Below are 26,871 nucleotides of genomic sequence, written 5' to 3' on the forward strand. Positions count from 1 at the left end.
CGGATAACATTGCTTGTTCGCTTAGCCTAGCTCTTTGTCAATGAAAATACCCCTACCGGTAACAGTACGTACAATGGTTCCCGAATAACGGAACTGGTCCATATCAAAAATTAAATGAAAAAAAATAGAATTCCCATTGGAAATTCAAAACAGAAAGTCCCTTTTAAAATGTCAAAATTTAACGTTCATACACATAAAACGAATGTATTCCTGAATCGGTACAGGCATTTTCTGAAGTAGAAAAATGTTTGATTAAACCTGGTTTCATAACTAGCTACACTACTCAGTCACATGTCTGATAGTCGCATAGAATTTCATTATATTGACAACAATAAACGAGCAAAACAAACAGACATAATAGGGAAATATGTTAAAATTTTGGATACAGCAGTCAACATTGTTTTATAATATAAATCACTTAAAAACATAGAAAACAAAACGGCATGACTGTATACACACTATAGACAAAGCCCAAAAGCGGAAAGAAAAGACAAGAATACATAAAATTACCATAACACAACACAGTTACGGAAGGTCAGAAGTATATTATAAAACAAGAATGTATCCATAGTACACGGATTTGTCCATAGTACACGGATGTCCAACTCGCACTATCATTTTCTATGTTAAGTGGAGGGTGAAATTGGGATCAAAACTATTATTTGGCAATGAATTTAGAACGATCATATCATAGGAAACACGTGGACTAAGTTTCAAGTTGATTAGACATTGAATTCTTCAAAAACTACCTTGACCAAAAACTTTAACCTGAAGCAGGACAGACGAACGAACGGATGAACGGATCCCTCAGAACAAATACATAATGCTCCTCTACCATCGTAGGTGGATCGTAGGTGGGGAATAAAAATGAATTTAACAATAAAGGTTAAAAAATAGAACACTGTAACAAAAAATAAAGTTATAAACAGCGATGGTACTTAAATTCTTTACTTCATTACCATCAGGTTTTATTTGTAACGTTGGTACAAAATATTACTCAACAAGGTCAATCGATTATTATTGCAAATTACCTGCATTCCTGTGAGTGAAGCCACTCCCATGTACAAAAATACGCCTAATATTGCAAATTACCTGCATTCCTGTGAGTGAAGCCACTCCCATGTACAAAAATACGCCTATTATTGCAAATTATCTGCATTCCTGTGAGTGAAGCCACTCCCATGTACAAAAATACGCCTATTATTGCAAATTACCTGCACTTCTTTTTCTTCCGTTAAGGAGTTGACCCCATATTTGAGTGATTGAATAAAAGTAAATATTAAAATAATTAAAACTTTATACACTGAACAATTTGGCAAGTTGATGTCTAGTTAGACTGCATCTGGGTCCAGGGCACACTGGCTAATCTGGCCCTGAACTCCTCGAGTGTTGGTAGACTACATCTGGGTCCAGGGCACACTGGCTAATCTGGCCTTGAACTCCTCGAGTGTTGGTAGACTGTATTTGGGTCCAGGGCACACTGGCTAATCTGGCCCTGAACTCTTCAAGTGTTGGTAGACTACATCTGGGTCCAGGGCACACTGGCTAATCTGGCCTTGAACTCCTCGAGTGTTGGTGCAGCTATTACTGTGTCTGGCAATAGGTTCCAGTCTCTTATAGAGCGTGGGCAAAAGGAGTTGTTGTATACTTCCTTAGTAGCTCTTATCTGTCTAAGTCTGTGGCCATCCCTAGGAAGAAGGAGTTGTTGTATACATCCTTAGTAGCTCTTATCTGTCTAAGTCTGTGGTCACCCCTAGGAAGAAGGAGTTGTTGTATACTTCCTTAGTAGCTCTTATCTGTCTGATTCTATGGCCACCCCTAGGAAGAAGGAGTTGTTGTATACTTCCTTAGTAGCTCTTATCTGTCTGATTCTATGGCCACCCCTAGGAAGAAGGAGTTGTTGTATACTTCCTTAGTAGCTCTTATCTGTCTAAGTATGTGGCCATCTGTAGTTCTGTTGTCCCCAGGTGTGGAGTAGATAGCTGGTTGTATCTCCACTAGTTGGTTGTGTATCTTGTAGCATAAGACGAGTCGCTGTTTAATTCGTCTATACTGTAGGGGATCCCACTGGAGTTGGTCAAATAGTCCAGTGACACACCCTAGGGAAGTGTCTGTTTATTGGTTGTAAACAAATCGTACTGCTTTGCGCTGTACCCGATCGATGTCTTTGATCAGGGGGGTTTGATGGGGATCACCCATTGTAGCGTGCTCAATCGATGCTTTGATGAGTGTACAATAGGCTTTTTTTTACAGATGGTTTACATCGGCCCAAGTTTTTGCAGAGAAAACCTAGGTCCTGGTTGCTTTTCCTGTGGTGTTATTAATGTGTTTATTCCTCTGTAGGTCTTGACTAATGGTAACTTCAAGGTACTTTTCGCTATCAACAACTTCTAGTTGGTGTCCGTGCAAGGTGTATCTTGTTTGCAGGGGATTTCGCTTTTTGGCTATCCTCATGACTGTGCACTTTTCTGGATGGAAAAACATCTGTCACTTGTGTTCCAACTCTTCCAAATCAGTGAGGTCTCTCTGCAGAATTGCATCATCATCATGATGTCTATTTTTTCTGTAACAAGGCTGTCGTCCGCAGACAACCTTACATCTGAAGATGTACTATCTGGCATGTCATTGATATATGTCAGGAATAGTTCCTAACAGTGAAGCCACACCCTTGTACAAAAATACGCCTATTATTGCAAATTACCTGCATTCCTGTGAGTGAAGCCACTCCCATGTACAAAAAACGACTATTATTGGAAATTACCTGCATTTCTGTGAATGAAGCCGATCCTATGTACAACATGTACAAAAATACGCCTATTATTGCAAATTACCTGCATTCCTGTGATTGAAGCCACTCACAAGTACAAAAATACGCCTATAATTGCAAATTACCTGCATTCCTGTGAGTGAAGCCACTCCCATGTTCAAAACTACGCCTATTATTGCAAATTATTACTGTGAGCGAAGCCACTCCCATGTACAAAAATACGCCTATTATTGTAAATTACATGAATTTCTGTAAGCGAAACCACTTTCATACATGTACAAAAATACGCCTGTTTTTGCAAATTACCTGCATTCCTGTGTGTGAAGCTACTCCCATGTACAAAAATACGCCTATTATCGCAAATTACCTGCATTCCTGTGAGTGAAGCCACTCCCATGTACAAAAATACGCCGTAGAGGACTGGCATCGGAATAACCTGAAAGGGTTATATTTGAATTATTATTAAAGGGTAATATTTGAATGATCATTAAAGAATATTATCATTAAACTGACCATATATGGTAAAAGTCTATACACAACTTTGCAATTTACGATTACGAAACTAGAGGCTCTCAAGAGCCTGTGTCGCTCACCTTGGTCTTTGTGCATATTATCAATGGACACAGATAAATTCAAGACAAAATGGTGTTTTTGTGATGGTGATGTGTTTGTAGATCTTTCTTTACTGAACATTCTTGTTGCTACAAATATTTCTCTCTATAATGAACTTGGCCCAGTAATTACAGTGGAAAATATTTCCTAAAAACATGACGAAAAAGTTGTTAACAATTGACTATAAAGGGCAGTAACTCCTTAAGGGGTCAATTGAAAATTTTGGTCATGTTCACTTATTTGTAGATCTTATTTTGCTGAACATTATTGCTGTTTACAGTTTATCTCTATCTATAATAATATTCAAGATAATAACCAAAACCTGCAAAATTTCCTTAAAATTACTAATTAGGGGGCAGCAACCCAACAACAGGTTGTCTGATTTGTCTGAAAATTTCAGGGCAGATAGATCTTGACCTGATAAACAATTTTACCCAGTCAGATTTGCTCTAAATGCTTTGGTGTCAGAGATATAAGCCAAAATCTACATTTCCCCTCTATGTTCTATTTTTAGCCATGGCAGCCATCTTGGTTGGTTGGACGGGTCACGTCACACACTTTTTGAACTAAATACCCCAATAATGATTGTGGCCAAGTTTGGTTAAATTTGGCCCAGGAGTTTCAGAGAAGAAGATTTTTGTAAAAGATTACAAAAATTTACGAAAAATTGGTCAAAATTGACTATAAAGGGCAATAACTCCTTAACGGGTCAACTGATAATTTTGGTCATGTTGACTTATTTGTAGATCTTACTTTGCTGAACATTATTGCTGTTTACAGTTTATCTCTTTCTATAATAATATTTAAGATAATAACCAAAATCTGCAAAATTTCCTTCAAATTACTTATTTCGGGTCAGCAACCCAATAACTGGTTGTCCTATTCATTTGAAAGTTTCAGGGCTGATAGATTTTCACTTGATGAACAATGTTGTCAGACTTGTTATAAATGCTTTGGTTTCAGAGTTATAAGCCAAAATCTACATTTCACCCCTATGTTCTATTTTTAGCCATGGCGGCCATCTTGGTTGGTTGGCCAGGTCACGCCACACATTTTTTAAACTAGATGCCCCAAAGATGATTGTGGCCAAGTTTGGATTAATTTGGCCATGTAGTTTCAGAGGAGAAGATTTTTGTAATAGATTACTAAGATTTACGAAAAATGGTTAAAAATTGACTATAAAGGGCAATAACTCCTAAAGGGGTCAATTGACCATTTCGGTCATGTTGACTTATTTGTAAATCTTACTTTGCTGAACATTATTGCTTTTTACAGTTTATCTTTATCTATAACAATATTCAAGATAATAACCAAAAACAGCAAAATTTCCTTAAAATTACATATTCAGGGGCAGCAACCAATTAACGGGTTGTCTGATTCATCTGAAAATTTCAGGGCAGATAGATCTTGACCTGATAAACAATTTTACTCCCGTCAGATTTGCTCTAAATGCTTTGGTTTTTGAGTTATAAGCCAAAAACTGCATTTTACCCCTATGTTCTATTTTTAGCCATGGCGGCCATCTTGGTTGGTTGGCGGGGTCACGCCACACATTTTTTAAACTAGATACCCCAATGATGATTGTGGCGAAGTTTGGTTTAATTTGGCCCAGTAGTTTCAGAGGAGAAGATTTTTGTAAAAGTTAACGACGACGGACGACGGACGACGACGGACGACGGACGACGGACGACGACGGACGACGGACGACGACGACGACGGACACCGGACGCAAAGTGATGGGAAAAGCTCACTTGGCCCTTCGGGCCAGGTGAGCTAAAAATATCAACATCTGATAGTGATTTGGAATACGGGTTTGATATTATCTCATTTCACCTGGTTATTCAAAACTGCAATTAGTTGTTCATACTACTGACATCAGGACTATTAGTCTTATTAGCACACACAGTGTTCGTTGATTTTGTTGTACTATTTGTAAAACAAGCGTGGATCAAGCAAGTGTCAAATGGAGAACACCAGGAAACGTTCACATAAATTAAAAAGAAACAAAAGGAGGAGGTTTCGTCACCTGGTACCCCCTCGTTTGTCCACCAATGTAACACTTGCATCGACTGTAACGAATAATGATAAGAAATCATAACCTCAACGTTACGCAGTTAATATTTTCGAATGTTACCTTTAATATTGATGTAATCAACACTGCAAATCCACTAAACACACCAACTAGAAGGGCTGTTACCCGCTGCTCTCTACAAAACATTTAAAAAATAGTGATTAGGCCAAATAAAAAAGTATGTGTGGTTCCAGTTACATCTGACAAAAAGTTAGGGTAGGTAGGTAGGGATTTTTTTTTTATTTTATGTTTTTTTTTTACATTGAGTCTATGGAGCAACATTCTGACTTTAACAGTGCTTAATGAAAAAAGACAATAAAATCTTTAGGGTAGGCTATTTTTGAGGCTAAAAAGTAGGGAAGGTAGGGTTACTGGAACCACACATATGTTTTTATTTGGCCTTATGATAAAATATTTGTAGAGTTCGCATTTGCCTTTCAGTTGTGTCCCTTGATCATATGACATATTTTTACGCTATAGCTGTATAGTGTCTCATCAGATTCGACTCAATAAGTTTAAACAGGAAAACACGATAGTTGTCGTGAGCGGAGCGAAAACGATATTTCGTTTAAACATGTTGGCCGTTTCAGAATGTAAAGAATCATGAGTAATTTCATTGTTTGTACCCCAAAATGATAATAACGTCACGTCATTGGTTACATTTCTATTGTTTATGACATTTTTAACCAATCAGGACGTTTTGGTGTACACTTTTGAAAATATTACCCAGGATGCATTAGATTCTGAAACGGCGAATTGGGAAACAAGTTATTACAACTTATATTAATCCCTTTCCACTTTGCGGGTGCGATATTTACTATCTTATTTTCTGTGTATAGGCGAATCACGAATTTAAATTTTCAACTTAGTACAAATTATCTATAAGCTTGTGTGCAGACCTTCGTAAAACCATAAAACCACATATAAACGAAACCGTTTTTTTTCTTCAATTAACGAAACTTGGGATTTTGGATCTCAATGCTCTTCAACCCTTGTACTATATTTGGCTTTTTTAACTTTTATGGATTCGAGCGTCACTGATGAGTCTTTTGTAGACGAAACGCGCGTTTGGCGTATATACAAAATTTAGTCCTGGTATCTATGATGAGTTTATTTGGTACCAACTAAAATTAATTAATCCCCAGCAACTTAATGCAAGGTGGTACATAACAATGTAGTAAGATAACTCTGCAAAAATCGGTTGAACGTTTAAAATGTCATTCTATTGTTAAGAAAATATTAAGCTTCTCTATAATCAAAATTAGTGTTGACTGCTACATTTGTATATATATCCGATGATTTTTTTTTCAGATAAAATGTGTTGTTCAATTTTTTAAATTTATATATTTTTGTCAAAGGATCAAAGTGAATATTTTGTCAAAATTTCATGGAATTAAAAGAGCCAAATTAAGTTTAATCAAGTTATTTGATACCACCTTGAAAAGTTTTACACAATTAAACTGCGTTTTCCACCCACGTTGGTTTTACGTGGTCAGGGTCCGTATGCATGAAACTACTTAAGTTAAGATTCGTTCCGAACGGACAGATTTTTCCACATGTGCAACGCTAAATAAGTACTACGATCGGATTTCTTAACTTCAGAGGTTTTATGCATACGGGCCCACATCATTAGAGGGGTACATTTTATGTTAATTTCAAATTAAGTTCTCTCTAGATTTTACCTGACTCCTAGGAAGGTTGGTTTTTCCCCAGGGGCTGTGCATTCGGACTCCTTCCTTAAACTCATCACGTGGGCCATTGCCGAGACGGTTGCTGCTACGTACCATGGTAACCCAAGAAATGACAATATTACAATAAGTACTGCTACTACAAGCATGTCCAAATGGTACCCACCGCCTTTCTGTAAGATTTTATAGACATACAATGTATATGCAATATCTATTTTTGTTGAATAGTAAGTCTTAGTTGGGAAAACAAATGAAATTCAAAACAGTGTGGCTGTGGCCATTGATTGACACATTAAATTCATCCATTGACTGGGACGATTTAGGTGAACGTTTGTATGTAACGACCACTGCTCACTATGTACTTTTTAAAGACACTTAAACTATGGGGTCACCAAAGGTTCTCAACACCTTAATAAAGTAATTCGAAAAATTAATCAGAAATAACACGATGTTTTGATTTATATCAATTATTAAATCAAAACATAAAGGTTATTCCTGATTAATTTTTCGAATTATTTTATAATTAAAGGCGTTAAGAAACCTTTGGTGACCCCACAGTTTAAATGTCTATCGTAGGTACGTCGTGAACGGTGGTCGTTACAGACAAACGTTCACCTAAATTGTCCCAGTCAATGGATGAATTTAATGTGTCAATCAATGGCCACAGCCACACTGTTTTGAATTTCATTCTAGATCTACGATAGGTGAGGGAGAAACGGAAATAAACTAGTTTTACGATTTTGTTTGATACTTGGAAAAATACATGTATTGTACAGATCATGAATAGTAAAACTCAATTTTTGTGTGATAAAAATAAAACTACACATTAGAATTTTAGGATAGAATATGAGAAAATAGCTGTAATAGTATACTTAAACATAAGAAAAGAAAAAAAAAACATAATCATCGAAATCGTTTTAATTGCTTCATAACAAAAGCGGTAAATTAATCTGAGTTATCTCCCCTTATCTGGCAAAATTTGAAAAAATGACTCTTACAAAAATATTTTGTATTTTGTAAAAGTCAGTCTTAAAATATGACAAAACACACAAAGTTCTATATTAAAATGAAAATTCGAACTGATGAATTACGCGAAACCTCGAAATTTGTAAATTTCGTGAAAGATTAAGACCGATTGTTATCTACTATGCATTTTCTAAGCTGGTGGAACACACCAAATGTTAGAGGGCTGTTAAGCCAGTCAAGGTCGTTCCCTGCCAAGGTCGTTCCCATTCAAGGTCGTTAAAAACTCTCACCATCGGCTTACTCATCGATTGTATGTGCATTCCGAGTTAAAGATCAAGTTATGTTTGACTCTTTACAATGTATTAATATTACCTTGAGCTTATTTTCTTTTCTATTGACAATCACAGATGTAATCTGTTGATCCATAAAGATCAAGATTGTTGTCAGAAGGGCGGGAACGACTGCTACTAAGATTAACCACCAAGGGTTTTTATCACTGATAGGGTTGATCAACCATCCTCTTCCGGGCTTTGTAGGCTGAAAATGTATAATACACGTTATTTGATTGGACGACTAATCAGATTCTACAATAGATTGGATCTCACCGGCTGTCTATGAACAAAGTGTAGTAGTCAGCCGAAAACCAGCTTACAAATGATAACAGACACATAATTTCTGTATTATTTATTTCTTTATGTCCTAAATCGAATCTTAACAATCGTTAAAGACATTTTAGTGGTTTGTCTCATTTGAAGTGAACCATTTTACACCAAAAAATCGTTCCAATTTAAAAATAATAATTCAGAATAATTTCAGAAATTAGAGATATTCTCTTTTTGACCACAAAAATACCAATAACCAACCTTAATTACTTTTTTATAAGTGTTTTTTATGAGTCAAGTCCTATTATTCAATTTTATGTCCATTTTTTTGTTTTGTTTGAGACGCGGATATTTCTAACCCTTCGTGAACCTTGTCTTTGACTAAACCCTACGAATCCATAGTAAACACGTGACGGTAGTATAACCAATCACAACGCCATTATTTACCCGCGAAATGTGAAAATGTTCTAAAATTTCGTTCGTATAAGAACCGCTGTCATTATGATTGTTTGTAATTTCAATGATTTCTTGCTGATATAATCCTCATCTATTACTCAAGTTATTTCACTTGACTGGGCGGAGTCTAGCCGGTTCGCTGATAATAACCCAGTCCATCTTAGCATAGGTGTTTTAGGATAAACTCATCGATAAACTGTGCAATCATTGTTTAGTAAATTCATTTGATGACACTAATAGGTAATTAGAAATCAGTAATAATTATAACGGAAATCATCCTTATCACAAACATCTTTAAATAGACTGTCCTTATGCAAATTAAAACATAAACCCCGCCCGATCAGTTGAAATAATATTGGTAGTACATAATATAATAACTGATGTTCTTAAAGTATGATGACTGCCATTGACAATTGACAAATAAATTGATCACTAGGTGTACGGAACTGGCCGAGTTGAGACGAATGTTAGATGAGGGTACGGAATTGGTCGAGTTGAGACGAATGAGTATAGTTATGTCATACAAGTGAGCACTCACCTTGAATACTGATGGGACATTCAATTTAGGTGTTGCTACACCAAACCATGCGTCGAATCCCACCATCACTACTATGGCAATCAGAACACTAAAGTCACTCACTATTTGTCGTATCTAAACAAATGAATATTCATATCATATATATATTGACCAAAAATGACAATAATAATAGTTCATTGACGGGGAGTGTACTTTGTTGGATAAATGGGATATAGGGGTTCACAAATTGGAGATTTTGGCTATAAGGATTTAAAAGATGGGACAGAAGAAAGAGAAAGAAGTTTTCATGAAAATGGGAAAAAATAACAAAACAAAAAAGGCAATAATCATCGGATTCTTTTTCGGAAACTTTTTACTTTCTTTTTATTACAAGAATGGTCTGACGTCAGACAGCCTTTTTGGGCTTTGGGCTTTATAGTTCCTTATTTACTACATTTCTAAAGTAGAAGACCATAGTTTGGTGCGTGTTTGTCACATTTTTGGAATCCTCTGAATTTATCCATTTGCATGTCTCAGAAAAAATTGCACACCTTTTTTTTAATAAATCTCTTTTACATGTATAAGGAAAAGTCATCTGTAAATGTAAATTTTTAGAACTTAAACTTGTCAATGATAAAGCTACGAAAAGTCAAAAGAGAATATTTTCCCGCCAAAATTTCAATGGCTAATATCTCGAAAACAATCACATTGACCTATATTTTTGTTTGGCTCTTTTGATATCTTTCTTAATCCCGTGTCAATATCAACTATTCTTTTGAAGAGCTAATTATTTTGAAACTGAACAGGAACTCTATTAAGATTATTTTCATCCACTTTCATCCACTTTCATCCACTTTATTTGAACTTTGGTAGATATGGTATCTCATGGCTATCGTACCATATTTACTTATTTTTATGATATTTCTTATTATACATACCATTGTAGAAAAATAACGTGTTTTTTTGAAAGACACCAATAGTCTTGCAATTATAAACGTTCCAAAGAATAATACAATGGACATAAACAATACATCCGGGGACTGAGAACTATCACAATCGGTTCCGGTTAAAATTCCGCCATATAGTGTACAATTTGAAGGTGCAATAAACTGATGTAAAGGCATATCGTTATTTGGTGAGCGAGTTACTATGTCTTCATTTGATGAAAGACTGAGAGAAGCTGATCTGACATGACGAACCAATAAACCTTCTTCCGGTTTTGGCGGAATGGTAAAATTGTTAATAACACAAAAACATCCACTGTCAGTTGTCCATCGTTGAACTGGATATTTTATTCCGATTTTATATAATTGTTTAAAGGCTTGGTATATAAATATGAGTGCAATGAGACAAGCAAAACATTCTTCGGTAAATCTTGTTATGTATCGAACCAACGAGCTTAGATCAAACGCAACAATGATAAGGATTAAAAGTGCAGTCCACAAGCCTACCCATACACGTATGGGCATAAAATCCCAATCTTGATCTCTGAAAAAAAATAAAAATAATAAAAAAAAAAATAATATATGTAATGGACTTAGAATGCATGATTTCATTAATTGATTGATTGATTGATTGGTTGGTTGGTTGGTGTTTAACGCCACTTTCAACACTATTACGCTATTTCATGTCGGTCAGTTTATCATGGGTGGCAAAATCCATATTTCCCGAAGAGAACATCCGACCTTCGGTAGGAAAATTGATAGTCCTAGTCAATTGAGTTTGAAGTCCGAGTGCACCAGCCTCGTGCAGAATTCGAACTCACCACCTCCGTGTTGACTGGCTAGTGATACAATTGAAAATTTGATTGGAAATGATTCTCTCTGAATTTCAAGATAGATCTCATAAACATGTTTAAACCCGCCGCATTTTTGCGCCTGTCCCAAATCAGGAGCCTCTGGCCTTTGTTAGTCTTGTATTATTTTAATTTTAGTTTCTTGTGTACAATTTGGAAATTAGTATGGCGTTCATTATCACTGAAATAGTATATATTTGTTTAGGGGCCAGCTGAAGGACGCCTCCGGGTGCAGGAATTTCTCGCTACATTGAAGACCTGTTGGTGACCTTCTGCTGTTGTTTTTTTCTATGGTCGGGTTGTTGTCTCTTTGACACATTCCCTATTTCTATTCTCAATTTTATTTTAAATTTTATGTAACGAAATTATGATGAAAAAAACTTGGGCAACTTTTCTATTGGTACTACATAGATAAAACTAGTAGATTCCGAGTACCTGACTAAAAAGTAAAAATAAAGAAGCAAACAATCTTAAAGTCTGTCTTTGTCGATACCATTGCTGTTTGACAATTAGGAGCTATATGACAAAAAAAATTTCGATAGTTTTGGAAATTTTGTTTGGCGTATTTTTGTCTTTTTCATATATTTTTGACCGTTAATCTTCAAAAGTATTTGGACCTAAATCGCTCATAAAATATACACATTAACGGCAAGTAAACCTTTGCTGTAAATTCATAAATTATTGCGATGTTTTCATTATTGCGATTAATGAGGCCGTGTCATAATGGTATAATCGCAATATTTTAACTTCCATTTGAAATTTTTCACAATATCGTAAAAAAGGAAATTGCATTTTAGTCCAAAATGACAAAGTCGCAATAATAAATCCACGCAATAATTTCTGAATTTACAACAAAGTATTACAGTGAAACCTATCTAAAACGAATCCTGTTTAAACCGAAAACCTGTATAAACCAAACATTTTCTAAAGCACCGTCATATCAAATTGTATGCGTTGTGAACCTTATAAAACCGAACATCGGTCAAAACCGAACAAATTTTAAGTCTCAAAGAGTTTTGGTTAAAACAGGTTTCACTGTATAATGAAAGAATCTTACTTGCAAAATTTAAACAGTATCATCTCCAATACAAGCATGGGCCCCGTGCTACCTAGAATATTTAATGGTTGTCCAGCAAATAGTGCGAATATAACTCCTGTTATCGATGCTGCCAGAATACACTCAATTGTTCCCTGTAAAAAACGTTAAGAAGATTAAGCATTCCTGCTGAAAAGGGGAAAGCTGCCAGAAAACATTCAATCGTTTCATGTAAAAAAAAAAACGTCAAGACACAACATAGAAAACTAAAGACTGAGCAACACGAACCCCACCTAAGGTGATCGCAGGTGCTCCAGAAGGGTAAGCAGATCCTGCTCCACATGTGGCCTGCGTCGTGTTGCTCATGTTAGTACAACACCGGCAAATAGTCTAATTTGGTAGGTCCCGTTCGTGAAAAGAGAAGGGGATTGTTGTTCCGACATAAGGGACATACATGTATTTGATATCATCTGTGAAATGGTTATTCCATAACGGTCAATAAAATCGTGATAAAATCCGTAAAATTTACGAAGGGATGATTTTAACTATACCATTTGGAACTCTTGGTTTTATAGCTTCCTTGTGAAAGTTAAGAAATACTACTGTAAAAAAGGAAATTAAATCTTAGTTTTTAACGACAATCAAGTGATGAACTTAATTAAATAGACCAATTACATGTATAAATAAGGCCGTTAGTTTTCTTGTTTGAATTGTTTTACATTGTCATTTCGGGACCTTTTATAGATGACTATGCCGTACGATCCTATAATAGTTGTTAATTTCTGTGTCATTTTGGTCTCATGTGGAGAGTGGTCTCATTGGCAATCATACCACATCTTCTTTTTTTATACATCCCTTTAACTTGCTAGCATTAGGATGATAACTGTAAATACCTTTTGTTTTAGATCCCTTGCATTGCATATTTCTTGATTACCGATTTTAAAGTATTAGTCAGATGTTATATAGATGATATCGGATATGTTCCTAATGTCGTAACTACAATCCCGTTCCCTTTTCGAATTAGACTATTTATTGGGTTTCTAATAACTTGAGCAACATGATGGGATATTCTCCTCCTTCCAGAGCACCTGAGATCACCCAAAGTTTTTGGCAGGGTTCGTGGTGCTAAGTCTTTATTTTTCTATGTTATGCTTTGTGTACCATTGTTTGTCTTTTTTTTTTAGCCATTGCGTTGTCAGTTTATTTTTATCTATGAGTTTGAATAAACCTCTGGTATCTTTCACCCCGCTTTTATATTTACTGAATTTGTAAATGCCAACTTGATTATAGATATAAAATCTAGGTGAAACGCAGGCTATCTACTAATTAATAAAAGGTATATATGTCCTTTTTGAAATTTTGAAATTTGCTTTGAACACAATACTTATAAAAGTGAAATTAAACAAACAGATCGCTTCAGTTTTTATCTTATCGAGACTCTCAATACTGATAAAAAAAACAGATCCATTGTCCACGCTTTGTTTACAAGAAGTTTGAATTTCTATTCCGCTAATAACTTGATGAGCCAATGAAATTTCAGCATTCGCATTTACGAAGGTGTGTATCAATGCGGCAAAATCAGATAATCCCGAACGGTCTTTAACACATAAATCAGGACGTAGCGTTTTCCGACTCCTGTGAGCAAATATTGGACACAGTAAGCTGTATTTTGATCCAATAGCTGCCAATAAGTCGTTTGACTTAGACGCATTGTAAATATGATGGTTTCGATGGAGAATACATAATGGAGAATGTTGGGACCAAAATCAAAGAAAAGAAAATATTATCTTGAAACTCCTCTAAGATAATTGAAATCAAGGTCCCCGATGCAAACCCTAACATATCCAAAAGAGGTGCGAACGATACCAGAGGGACAGTCAAACTTATAGATAGAAAATAAACTGACAACGCCATTGCTAAAAAATAAAAAGACAAACAGACAAATAACAGTACACAAGACACAATATAGAAAAATAAAGACTAAGCAACACAAACCCAACTAAAAACTAAGGGTGATATCAGGTGTTTCGGAAGGGTAAGTAGATCCTGCTCCACATGTGGCACCTTTCGTGTCAAATTTTGTCAATGTAAGAAGTTTTTAAATCTTATACATGTATCAGTATTAGCCCTGCTTTGTACTAGACCGTCACGCTTATCCGAATTTTTAAATCACAAGGTAACATTCCAAAGGAAGACATGTCATGTCACCTACCCCTCATGGGGTCTTGAGAAATAAGTTTCAAATTGTCACCTAACGCTGACGCATTATTCTTATTCCGACTCAACCAGTATTTTTTCTTATTCCTAAATGCAGAGTGCTGGGCGGTGAAGCAACACATACCAATTTTGAAGTCTTTGGTTGACTTGACCGAGGTTCGAAGGTCGACAGCCTTCCGTACTCGAGTCCTACTTCAGGCGAACTCGTTTGAATTTTTAAAGAAAAGACACTTACCATGTATCCCTCTGTTGCAGTTGACAGCAATCCACCAAAGGTCACATTAGGGGTTAATGTGGCTAAGAAGAGATAAATGAATGATGCCACACACTGTATATGCAATGAGTCAGTAAAATCACTTTTGTAGTGCGGAAGTTTTCGTTTTACGTCAGCAATAAGGCCACCAAATACTCTGAAAAAATACAAAAAGTTCACTTTCATAATTTTAAATGAAAACAAACCACTTTGAGCGTTCGGGATGCTCCAATCAAGACATTAATTGTAAAGCCCCGGATGTTTAAGACCAACACATCGAAAGGCTACATGTATATGACCAAAAGGTACCTAATACAAAAAGCTAAAGTCATCTTTGCCTATTCTTGACATATTTCGCCTTTTCAAAATCTAAAGGATCATGGGTAATTACATTGTACCCCAAAATTAAAATAACGTCACGTCATTTGTTAAATTCCAATTGTTAATGACATTTCTAACCAATCCCGACGTTTTGCCCAATGGTGAACACTTTTGAAAATATTACCCAGGATGCATTAGATTCTGAAACGGGGAATTCTGATATATAAATACAAACCTGCCTGTTCTTTCTAATGTCGGGTCATCATGACTGTCATCTTCATTAACAACAATAGTGGTATACACTGGAGGTTTTCTCGATTCCTACAATCCAATATACAAATGTAGTAGAGATTTTTTTTTTTTTATGAAATGCACATTTATGCCCCTAGGGGTTTAATGATATATGCGGTGATTTATCTCATGATTTATGTTGCTGGTGGACGTTTCGTCACCGATGGTATCACCAGGTCAGTAGTCAGCACTTCAGTTTACATGAATATCAATTATATGGTAATTTTTATATATTCCTATTTATAAAAGTATGAATTTTTCGTATTTAGCAATATCTTTGGAATTATGGGTCCTCATGTTAATCAACTTTGAACTTGTTTGGCTTTATAACTATTTTGACCTGAGCGCCGCTGATGAGTCTTATGTAGACAAAACGCGCGTTTGGCGTATTAAATTGTAAGCCTGGTACCTTTGATTACTATTATGCGTTAAATTATCATCCTCCAAAAAAGTGTATTGTCATACTACAGTATTGAAATTAAATGGCAATACAATTATACATTGTATCAGAAATATCATTAACAAGTACTAGTATATCAACATAAAGGTAGGTTTATATAGATTGCTGTTTACTTTACGTCCAGTGGCAGATACTTGAAGCATATTAATGTTCCAAATAAAACAATCAACCTTACATGTAGCTCCTTCAACGTGGGTCAGGAGGCCACCTTTGTACCACTAAAAGTCACATTCGTTACACTTAAAAAGTAAGATACTGACTTGGATAGAATGTTCATACGTTGATGGGTTAAGTCTTACTTTCTTGGTTTTGCTGAATGAATTGAGTCCTATTTTAGTGGAATTTTGCCTGGAGGAATTTGATCTGACTAGGTAGAATAAAAAGTGAAATAACAAAAATAATCGAATTCCAAGGAAAATTTAAAACAGAAATTCCTTTATCAAATGGCAAAATCAAAAGTTCAAACACACCAAATGAATAGAAAACAACGGTCATATTCATGACTTGGTACACGCATTTCTTTATGTAGAAAATGATGGATTAAGTTTGGTTGCTCTCAGATGTATGACAGTTGCATACAATTCCAATATATTGACAACAGTGTTCGAGCAAACAAACATACATACTAAGTAAAATTGTCAAAAATTGGGGTACAGCAGTCAGCATTTGGTTATCATTGAATTTTACTCTAAATTAATAAAATTATTTTCGTGAGTTTTCCTACCTTTGTGGGAATTTCGGCTGGTGGTTCTATTCTGATGCTAGGGTCCCATGATCCAGGGGGCAGCACAATCGTTTGACTGATGAACTCCTGCAATCCTGAGAGAATATCAGTTTTATCCTCAGCAATGTACGCAATTTCCCGGAAAATCTAATTGAACATAAATTATAATTTGGAATGATTTACATACGAATACATTAATGTGGTTGGTTCTTTTGAATTTCTTACATAGATTTACCCTGTTGTCATGACTCTTGACCCTATACCTTTACTCAGTACTAGAAGCAGCACACACATGTGTATTTCTATTGGTTAATTTCTGATTCTGGGTCCATTAATCGTGTTTTTATGTTTGAATAGTTTTACACTAGTCATTGTAGGTCCATTTATCTACAGTAGCTTACTACTTTTTGTGATTCCTATTATCATTTTAATGTATTTTCAAAAACTCTAGTACTGTAGAATCAAAAATGAAAATCAATAACTTACAGACAATTTATGACTGTTTTGAAGGACTTTCTACGCTTTTATTCTATATAATAAACTTGTTTTCTCGTAAGCTATAACTATCAAAAAATTACATTTATTTTTTATTTCATCTTTTTTAATGTTTTCATGTCCATTGAAATACTGTATTGTCTTGTTAACTAGATTTGTGGACACATAATAGTTAAGAAATGATTGATATATCAATAAATTACAATTTACTACAATTAAAAAGTACGATATAAATAAATATACAAACAAACATAAAACAATAAAATATGACAAAGTTTGTCATTTACATGACAATGTCAGTGTAGCTAATCACACGATAAACTGTTTGACTGTCTAGACCTAACGATAGAGGGTCAGCGAGGGGGGAGGGGGTAGGCTTTTTAATCAAATATTTAGACCATTTTTTCTATTGTTTATACTTTTTTTAAGTTTAAGTTAAATGCATACCATTCATTTTTCTGCATTAGTCGATATACGCATGTGCAAACAAATTTTGTTGGATTTCGAGCATGGGTTTGTTTACAAAACTAAAGAAGCACGTCATATTAGAATCATCTTTTAACTATTAAGCAAATCTCCGCTTATGCATGCATCAACTGCCGTATAAATTCACACTGTACTAAAATGTAATGTTAATTAGAAGTTGTGATCACATTTTCTTAAATGAATACCATAATACATAAGGTACTTGTGCATTTATCATGTTTGTTTACCTCGTCTGTCATAAGTGCTCCCATACATCGACCAGCTTCTATTGCTGGTTCTAAATGAGCTTTAGGAACCAGTAGTATAAACAGGAAACGAGTTGGCAAGTCGACTTCCGTTATTTTTCCTAGGTCCTTTGCTTCGCGCAAACGCACAAAAGCACACAGGTTGTCGGTGAGTTCTTCTACCTCTCCTACCATTACATTCATAACCTCAGCTCCATCTGGAATCTTCCTTTTGAACTTTCTATTTGTCTGGATTACAAAAAGCAACATGAATTACAGAAATCGATATTTTAATTTCAAGTTTAAATTATGCCTTGAAAGTTCCAGGAAAAAGTTTGGCACTGGAAAACAGACAAAAGTTTTGAAATCATATGTTCTAGTATTATTTTCGAATTCGTTCTCATTTTTTCCTTATGTAACTCTGATTCCTACGCCACCCCACTTTGTCATTCATATAGGAGTGTATGTGTATTCATTGTTTTATATTTTGATTAAAATGTATACATATATTTGTTAGATAACTGTGTTTAAGATGCAAAGAGACTGAGTGCTCTTTTAGTCTCCCTTCTTTTTGAGCGAACAGGAGCGTGAAGAATAAGTTATTCTGTAAATTACGGGTTTTAACTATTTTTCACAAGTATTATGTAAAAATCATGCGATAACAAACCTCTCCACCGAATGACAGTAAATTAGGATTGCTTGCTTTGACATCACCATTTTCCATTCCGTTGACCATCTCAGATAGGCTTTGTGTGCTGGGCTGGTATCCTCCTTAAATTGAATAAGTACATATTAAGTGGTAACATAAAGGGGAGGGGGGGTGCATAAGCAAAACTGTTTCTTCTTTGCGTCATTTCGTGACTGCAACCATTCGTACTAGATCTGAACCATACGTTGTTCATTTGTTGTATTCCTCGCATGAGTCAGATGTTAGTAGTTCATAGAAAATGAACGTCAGTAGCTATTTGTCACCGTATGGCCTTCAACAATGAACTTGGCATAACCCATACATGTACCATATCTTCAGATATAAAAGGCCCCTACATATCAGTTTTCAACCACTGTGAAAGTACTTTAATTCGTGGGTATCAATTTTCGTGGTTTGAGCAATATTGTCATGTTCGTTGGTTTTTAAATTCGTGGATTTTAGTTTTCTAAAAAAAACAATGAAAAATTAAAGCCTTTAGAAACGAAGGTTACAAATAGTCTGGATTGAAAGAAATTGCAAAATAAACATTGAAGTGACAACACTAATTAACCCATGATAAAGTGATCAACAGATTAAAGACCATCAAAGGTGTTAATGAGGCCATACACATATCACCTAAAGAAAACAGTAACATAAACAAATGCTATAAACGTATCTTGAATTGTCAAATAATTCTTATCAAAATCAAGCCCAGCATGAAATTATTATTTCCCATTTGTCCGAGAACTATGAGTAAATAAATGAACACTTTATCATACTAGCATATCAATACCGGAAATCTGACTTTCATCGATCAGAAATATTTTGTTATGAGCATTAAAAAATCAAAAGTTGTAGAGTTAAGGTTATTAAAGATTAAATGGGTAAAATTCTGCATGCGGTTGAAGTTCTGTGACTGCTATAAAGTATTCTCAGATTTGTAACTCAGATTTGGCGTTATTCAATATATTCTCTAGATCATATCAGTAGTCAAACTTACCGATTGGGATCGTTCCATGTTTTGATTTGGACCATGGTTGTTTTATTTCGTTGGACACTTAAATTCGTAGATAAAGTCATCCACGAAAACCACGAAAATTGGTACCCCACGAATAAAAGTACTTTCACAGCTTTCAAGGAAACCAACAGCTTTAATAACAATAAAACTGTTAACGAAAAACAAATATGACAATCAGCAACCAACAAATCCTTTGAAATGCAGGTGTTTGACTTAGGAAAGGCACATAACACATTCGAGGAGGCTTAACATGTTAGTGAGGACTCAACACTAAGCCTAACATGGAACACTTGTGTAATAGGTGTACTAGTAAAACATAAGAACAATGCGTACCAGGTGTAATAGTACAACATAAGAACAATGCGTACTAGGTGTACTAGTAAAACATAAGAACAATACGTATTAGATGTAATAGTACAACATAAGAACAATGTGTACTAGGTGTACTAGTAAAACAAAAGAACAATACGTATTAGATGTAATAGTACAACATAAGAACAATGTGTACTAGGTGTACTAGTAAAACAAAAGAACAATGCGTATTAGATGTAATAGTACAACATAAGAACAATGCGTACTAGGTGTACTAGTAAAACATAAGAACAATGCGTACTAAGTGTAATAGTACAACATAAGAACAATGTGTATTAGGTGTAATAGTACAACATAAGAACAATGTGTACTAGGTGTACTAGTAAAACATAAGAACAATACGTATTAGATGTAATAGTACAACATAAGAACAATGTGTACTAGGTGTACTAGTAAAACAAAAGAACAATGCGTACTAGGTGTAATAGTACAACATAAGAACAATGTGTATTAGGTGTAATAGTACAGCATAAGAACATTGTGTATTAGGTGTAATAGTACAACATAAGAACAATATGTATTAGGTGTAATAGTACAACATAAGAATAATGTGTAAAAACAATTAGGCACGTCTTTCATCATTATTCTTATATTTCACCTTTTTACATTCCAGTTTTAAGATTGATCTTAGCGGAATGTTCTGAGCTGTTTTTACCTGCATTAAACGTGGATTTTTTGCACACAATAAAGAAATACATATGGTCTCCTGTTTCCCCTGATGGTACGACATTTTACATTATAGTACTTTGTCTTTGAACTTTCTGTGATAAATTAGACGATAATGAGTCTAAATTAAAATACATAGCACTTTTGTTACCTCTAAAACCACTAATAAACAAGGATATATCTTGATACAACTTAGATTGTTTTGCTTGCACTTTATTAACACGTGCTTGAGTGTCGATTACACGACCGGTGGAGACCAATCAAATACTTTCAAATTTGAAAGTCGCTATTTAGCTATTGGGGTGTTTGCATTAGTAAGGGAATAACTGTTCGATTGGAAGTTAGAAACATGTGGGACAACGAGTCTAGCATTAAAAACGGGCTTGTCTTCGTTGGTGGAACATATCTGTACAGAACAGAACAGGTGATTCAAATCTTGTAGCCATCTCATATAATCATAACCTTTTCCTAAATAAGATTACAATATTTTCCATTGGACTTTCAATAGCAATCCATCTATTGAAAATTACAAAAAGTGAAGGTTATAGTTCTTTACGCCCATCCGTCACATAAATCAAATTAATTTCCACATTAACTACTATACAATACAAACCATTCATTCTACTCCTGGTTTCCGGTGATGACGGCACATCCTCTTCGTCGCTGAGAAACGCCCCTTGAAACAGATTACTGGCTCTGCTTTGGTGGCGCTTTATCTGTCGTCTGCCGACATGCTGATGTTTGTGTCTTTTAAGCAGAACAGCTTTAACATGATTCCATAACAGACTATTTAAGGTTCCATTTGACCGCCACTGTTCCAATAATATATCTGAAAAAAAATAATAACATGATAATTCATCCAATTGATTTTGTCTGACTATTATTAATGTATTGTACTCCTTGTTTAAGATATACACACATATACATGGTATTAGTAGAGCGTTGTTAATAAAGGCAATAGTAGTATACCGCTCTTCGAAAGTAAATTAGCTGACATTCCAATTTAACATTCGTGTATGTTGTGGATTATTCTGTACGTGTCTAAAGAATTTTAAATCTCTTTGTTGTATTAGAATTCTAATCATACTTTATTGTTTTATATCTTTGTTTGAACATGTTCACTATTATTGTCAAAATGCTCACGTAATCAATAATGGTAAATCTGCTTTGCAACCTTGCTCTTCGATGAATTCAGCGACCTACTAATAACTGTACTATTAGAGTCAAAAAACGGTTTTCGGAAATTACATTTCCACATTTTCGAAATGAGTTTTTAAAAAGACGTTAAAAACTTCTGAAATTTGACAGAATTAACAACAAAAGGGAAAATATAATCATACAGTGAAACCTGACTAAACCGATTCATGTATTAACTGAAAACCTGTATAAACCAAACATGTTCGTGAGCACCGTCAAATCAAATTATGTGCGTTGTGAACCTGATAAAACCGAACAAAATCTTAAGTCCTGACGAGGTTCAGCTTAAACAGGTTTCACTGTAGTAGAAAATATTAGCCCGACAGAAAGCGACACCTACCGACTATATCGAACATGGATGTAGCCTCTAGATCTAGTAAACACGGATTAGATACCACGATCTGATGTAGCTCTGTTAGATACTGCATACAGATCGATGACACGTGGGGTTTTGACCATCGTTTTCCTTTCTCTTCTATTTCTTCTTCAAATTTCACCCATCTAAAATTAAAAGTGATGTTATTGTCAATTTTCACCGATTTGAATTTTCACAAGTACAGAAAATGATATTTTCAATTACTTACAATGTATGAAAGGCGTAAAATAAGGTTATGTTATTAAGATTTCGAATGAATAGTGTGAGGTCATCTATCCACACTTGATTAAAATGTATACATTTACAAATATAATCAAAGGCAACAGTAGTACACTACTGTAAAATGGTCATAAATCGATTAAGGGAAATCAAATCTGGGTCATACACCAAAACCGATTGAAACACATCAATTATAATGGAAATTGATGCGACTGTTGTACAAGTGCGAGGTTTGGCGCTATTAAACCAGGTTCAATTCAACATTTTCTATATTTGAGAATGCCTGTACCAAGTCAGGAATATAACATTTGCTGTCCATTCGTTTGATGTGTTTTATCATTTGATTAGGGACTTTCTGTTTATAATTTATCTCAGAGTTCAGTTTACTTGTTATTTTACTTTTTATAAGAGAAATACAACGGACCAAAAGAAACACTGAACACATACTCAGATATCTCCAAACCTGTCAATGTATTTATACATCCAATGCATTCAACTGTTTTGGTTCACGTGGTTCTGAGGTTTCGGACGCACGAAATGTATAATTTTTTTTAAATTTTTTTTTTATCAAGATTGTTAATAATAATTAATTCATGAAAATAAGATGTGGTATGATTACCAATCAGAAAACTCTCCACAAGATAACATATGAAATAGAAGTTAACAACTATAGGTCACCATAAGGCTTTCAACAATACCGCATAGTCAACTATAAAAGTTCCCGAAATATATGTATGTATAAATGATAAATATGACAATGGCAACCTGAAAAGTAACTAAGGCAAAACAAATAATAACCTTTCAATCAGACATTGATTAAGTTCAGGTATTCAGATTTCAAATAACCGGCTTCGTATCACTTTTTAGATTTTTAGCCAAGGGATACAACTCGAAGAAGGACGCATGTATTATCTGTCGATGTGGATGGATTAGATTAAGAATAGAACATGATTTGATCTAAGTGAACTATTTATTTCACACTTACGGGGGTACCCAACACTGTGACGAAATTGATTTGGCTCTTTTAATTTTCATAAAGATTTTACAAAATAATTTTTCTGACCTGTTTACAAAATATGAAAATTTCTAGAAATTTGATCCACAAAATTTACAGGAATAATTTGGTTGGATATGTAGCAGTTTGAAAAACACTAATATTGATCGTTAAAAAAGTTTGATTTCTCTTTAGTAATAGTTAAAGTATGTGATAAAATCACTCAGCTGATTTTAAAGAGTTAACTCCCTTAGCAGTTTTGTTTCCCTTTAAACAGGTGACGCTTACCCTCGCGCTACTGTTCTAACTTTGCAAGTCCCTGTACATTGATTGAATTGTATATCTTATTGAATTGTTGGGAGTTTTGACATCGATACACTGATCATTTTTGCAAGCATATGTTAAACACTTCAAATTACTATCAGTTTCGACACAGAAGTAGTACTACATACCTACTGCTGTACGGACAACAGTAAATATTTCTTTCTTACTTACTAAAAAGTAGGATTCTTTTGTCAAACATTGTAATTTGATAGTGGAGCATTTAGAGGAAAAGGGGCGTTACTCACCTTCGTACTTCCTTCCAGACGAAGTCGTCGTTGTAATGACGCAAAGCGTCCATCTGACAGAATAAATCACGTGGTTCAAGCTTCTCCAATACATCGTCGATAGTTATTTCGAACTTTGGTACCTGTATCTTTACACTGTTAGACAGTGCAGGATCCAATCGCGTTGGTGTAATTGTTGCTATTTGTGATGACATTTCTATAAGAAACAAATCAGTAAAATTACCGAAAACAGATTGTGTATGAACAAATTTATTCAGAGTCAAAACATTTTGATAGCAAACAATCATCACTTAATACATGTAACAATTATCTAACTATTCGACAGGACTACAATCGAGAAAGAAAGAGAGACGAAAGATACCAGAGGAACAGTCAAACTCGTAAATCGAAAATAAACTGAAAAAATAAAAAAGACAAACAGATAAATAATAGTACACAAGACACAACATAGAAATCTGAAGAATAAGCAACACGAACCCCACCAAAAACTAGGGGTGATCGCAGGTACTCCGAAAAGGTAAGCACAACACATAATTAATTATGTCTGCTGCAAAATATTAAAATGAAACATTTTCATGATATTGAGTGACATTAAAAAATTAAACACAGGTGCAATGCTATTTTAATAAAGATACAAGTATTATTAATAGTTTTAGTAAAACTGTATTTCTGGGTTGTCTCATTGAAATTTTTGACGCATCAATTTATTCAAACTAAATGTTGAATCATCTTATTCGGGTTATAATAATATTATTGAGAACTATAAAGAGAAACACCATTTCGTGTTAATAAAGGACAGATAACTCTACGGGACAAATACAAAACATAAAACTAAACAGGGAAATTACGATTGAATATGCCGAACTCCACTAAACAAGAAGAAAAGATGAATGGAGAAAATTTACATGGTTAACTATGACAATTCTTATTTATTAGTATTTATTGCTAATATATTCATTTTCTCAAACATGCCAATATGCATCGAAGTCGTTTTAATAATCATTATGTTTTACATTGTATTCATACACCGGTCTTTATCAATACCATAATCAAATTTAAGCTAAAATTATTGGAAAAAATAGAACATAAAATGTCAACACTCGACGAAACAAACTTTTGTGGAAGTTTTTGTTGGTACTATTTGTGTAAACAATTTCAATAGTGTGAAAAGCCATTATATTGACCATTTACGGATCATGTTTATCCTTTTGAATAAAGCAATATGTTAATGAAATGTGTTTGTTCTATACAGTATATAAAAGGTGATAGCATGTAAACAAATTTTGTAATCATATGAAAGAGGGACGAAAGATACCAAAGGGACAATCAAACTCATAAATCTAAAACAAAATGACAACGCCATGGCTAAAGACGAAAAAGACAAACAAACAACAGCACACACGACACAACATAGAAAACTAAAGAATAAACAACACGAACCCCACAAAAAATCATAGAACCACACAACATGTATAAACTTGTAAATGAGGTTGTGGATGGGAATCTATAAAATAGAGAATGATAATAAACTATAAAAAATAAAGAACAAAAGACCAAGAAAATTAACAAAAGAAAAAAAGAGGTGCTAAAATATAAAGATTAGAGAAATAATGGGCCAAAAAATGCATAATGAAGACAACAGTAGAATACCGCTGTTCGAAATTCATAAATCGATTAGGAAAAAACCAAATCCAGGTTATAAACTAAAACTGAGGGAAACGAAATCAAATGTAGGAGGAAAACTACGACACAGAAAAAACACAACATTAAAATGTAACATACACAGAAACGAACTTTAATGTACCTAAACAATTGAAGAATATGGAAATGAAGGACCCCCTTCCAGGCCCCTGTAAATGAAGGACCCCCTTCCAGGCCCTTGTAAATAAAGGACCCCCTTCCAGGCCCCTGTAAATGACATAGTGATAAATACATAAAATATTAATATTATAGTTGACAGCGGATAGCCTTGGTGAATACCTTGACAAATTATTCTTCACACATTAATCATGCAATAACGATGTAACAAATTATTGTTGTGTACTTTTTATTTATTATGGTAAAAGTCTTAGGTGTCATTGAGTTAAACAAGATCCGAAATTGTTTATTTTCTTCTTTTTCCTATTAGACTTTGTACTAAAATGTCAAGATGAACGAAACAAGGAAGAAAGCCTTAAATTTTGCATTCCACATGTGCAGAAAAAATGATTATCAAAACCCACTGGTCGAATAAAACAAACGTGTTTTGCCAAAGTACAAAAACATTGAAAAAACAAAGGTAAATCTAACGGAAACAAACGAATACTGTTAATCTTACGGAAACAAACGAATACCGTTAATCTTACGGAAACAAACGAATACTGTTAATCTTACGGAAACAAAACACTACAATGAAAAAAAAGAGTGAGCAACATAAACCCACTAAAATCGGAATAATATCAGGTGCTTCCAATTTTCGTGAAAAATTGCAGATAATTATGTTTAATACTACTGTCATCTTCTCTTTTGACAAAATCTTATTGTAAAATTTCCGATGGCTGATGACAAGCCAGACTTGATTTAAATATAAATCAAAGTTTAAAATATTTTTACTGAACGACTTACAAAATAATTTTTTTTTTATCATTAAACAAAACTGAAATTATACTGTGTTTTTTCTTTGATTAACGGTATTCGTTTATTTCCGTTAGATTACGAGTATTCGTTTGCTTCCGTTAGATTAACAGTATTCGTTTGTTTCCGTAAGATAAACGGTATTCGTTTGTTTCCGTTAGATTAACGGTATTCGTTT

At 34.4% G+C, this 26,871-nt stretch overlaps 1 protein-coding gene across 3 annotated transcripts in view; it reads right to left on the minus strand.

The window, feature by feature from the left end:
• The window catches only part of LOC139502412 (sodium-driven chloride bicarbonate exchanger-like), a 69,895-nt gene that overhangs the window by 17,732 nt on the left and 25,292 nt on the right, over nt 1-26,871 (minus strand). For all 3 annotated transcript variants that reach the window (XM_071291860.1, XM_071291859.1, XM_071291861.1), the window contains exons 2-16: nt 24,081-24,276; nt 22,263-22,423; nt 21,339-21,554; nt 18,649-18,752; nt 17,985-18,230; nt 16,777-16,923; nt 15,537-15,622; nt 14,963-15,137; nt 12,532-12,665; nt 10,618-11,167; nt 9,701-9,814; nt 8,477-8,641; nt 7,133-7,311; nt 5,514-5,586; nt 3,135-3,203 (exon numbers count right to left, since the gene is read on the minus strand). In XM_071291860.1, the coding sequence (XP_071147961.1) occupies nt 3,135-3,203; nt 5,514-5,586; nt 7,133-7,311; nt 8,477-8,641; nt 9,701-9,814; nt 10,618-11,167; nt 12,532-12,665; nt 14,963-15,137; nt 15,537-15,622; nt 16,777-16,923; nt 17,985-18,230; nt 18,649-18,752; nt 21,339-21,554; nt 22,263-22,423; nt 24,081-24,274 (2,613 nt within the window). In that variant the 5' untranslated portion in view covers nt 24,275-24,276. The remainder of the gene's footprint in view (nt 1-3,134; nt 3,204-5,513; nt 5,587-7,132; nt 7,312-8,476; nt 8,642-9,700; nt 9,815-10,617; nt 11,168-12,531; nt 12,666-14,962; nt 15,138-15,536; nt 15,623-16,776; nt 16,924-17,984; nt 18,231-18,648; nt 18,753-21,338; nt 21,555-22,262; nt 22,424-24,080; nt 24,277-26,871) is intronic.

Source organism: Mytilus edulis, chromosome 14 (assembly GCF_963676685.1).
Source record: "Mytilus edulis chromosome 14, xbMytEdul2.2, whole genome shotgun sequence".
In the NCBI taxonomy this organism is placed as follows: Eukaryota; Metazoa; Mollusca; class Bivalvia; order Mytilida; family Mytilidae; genus Mytilus; species Mytilus edulis.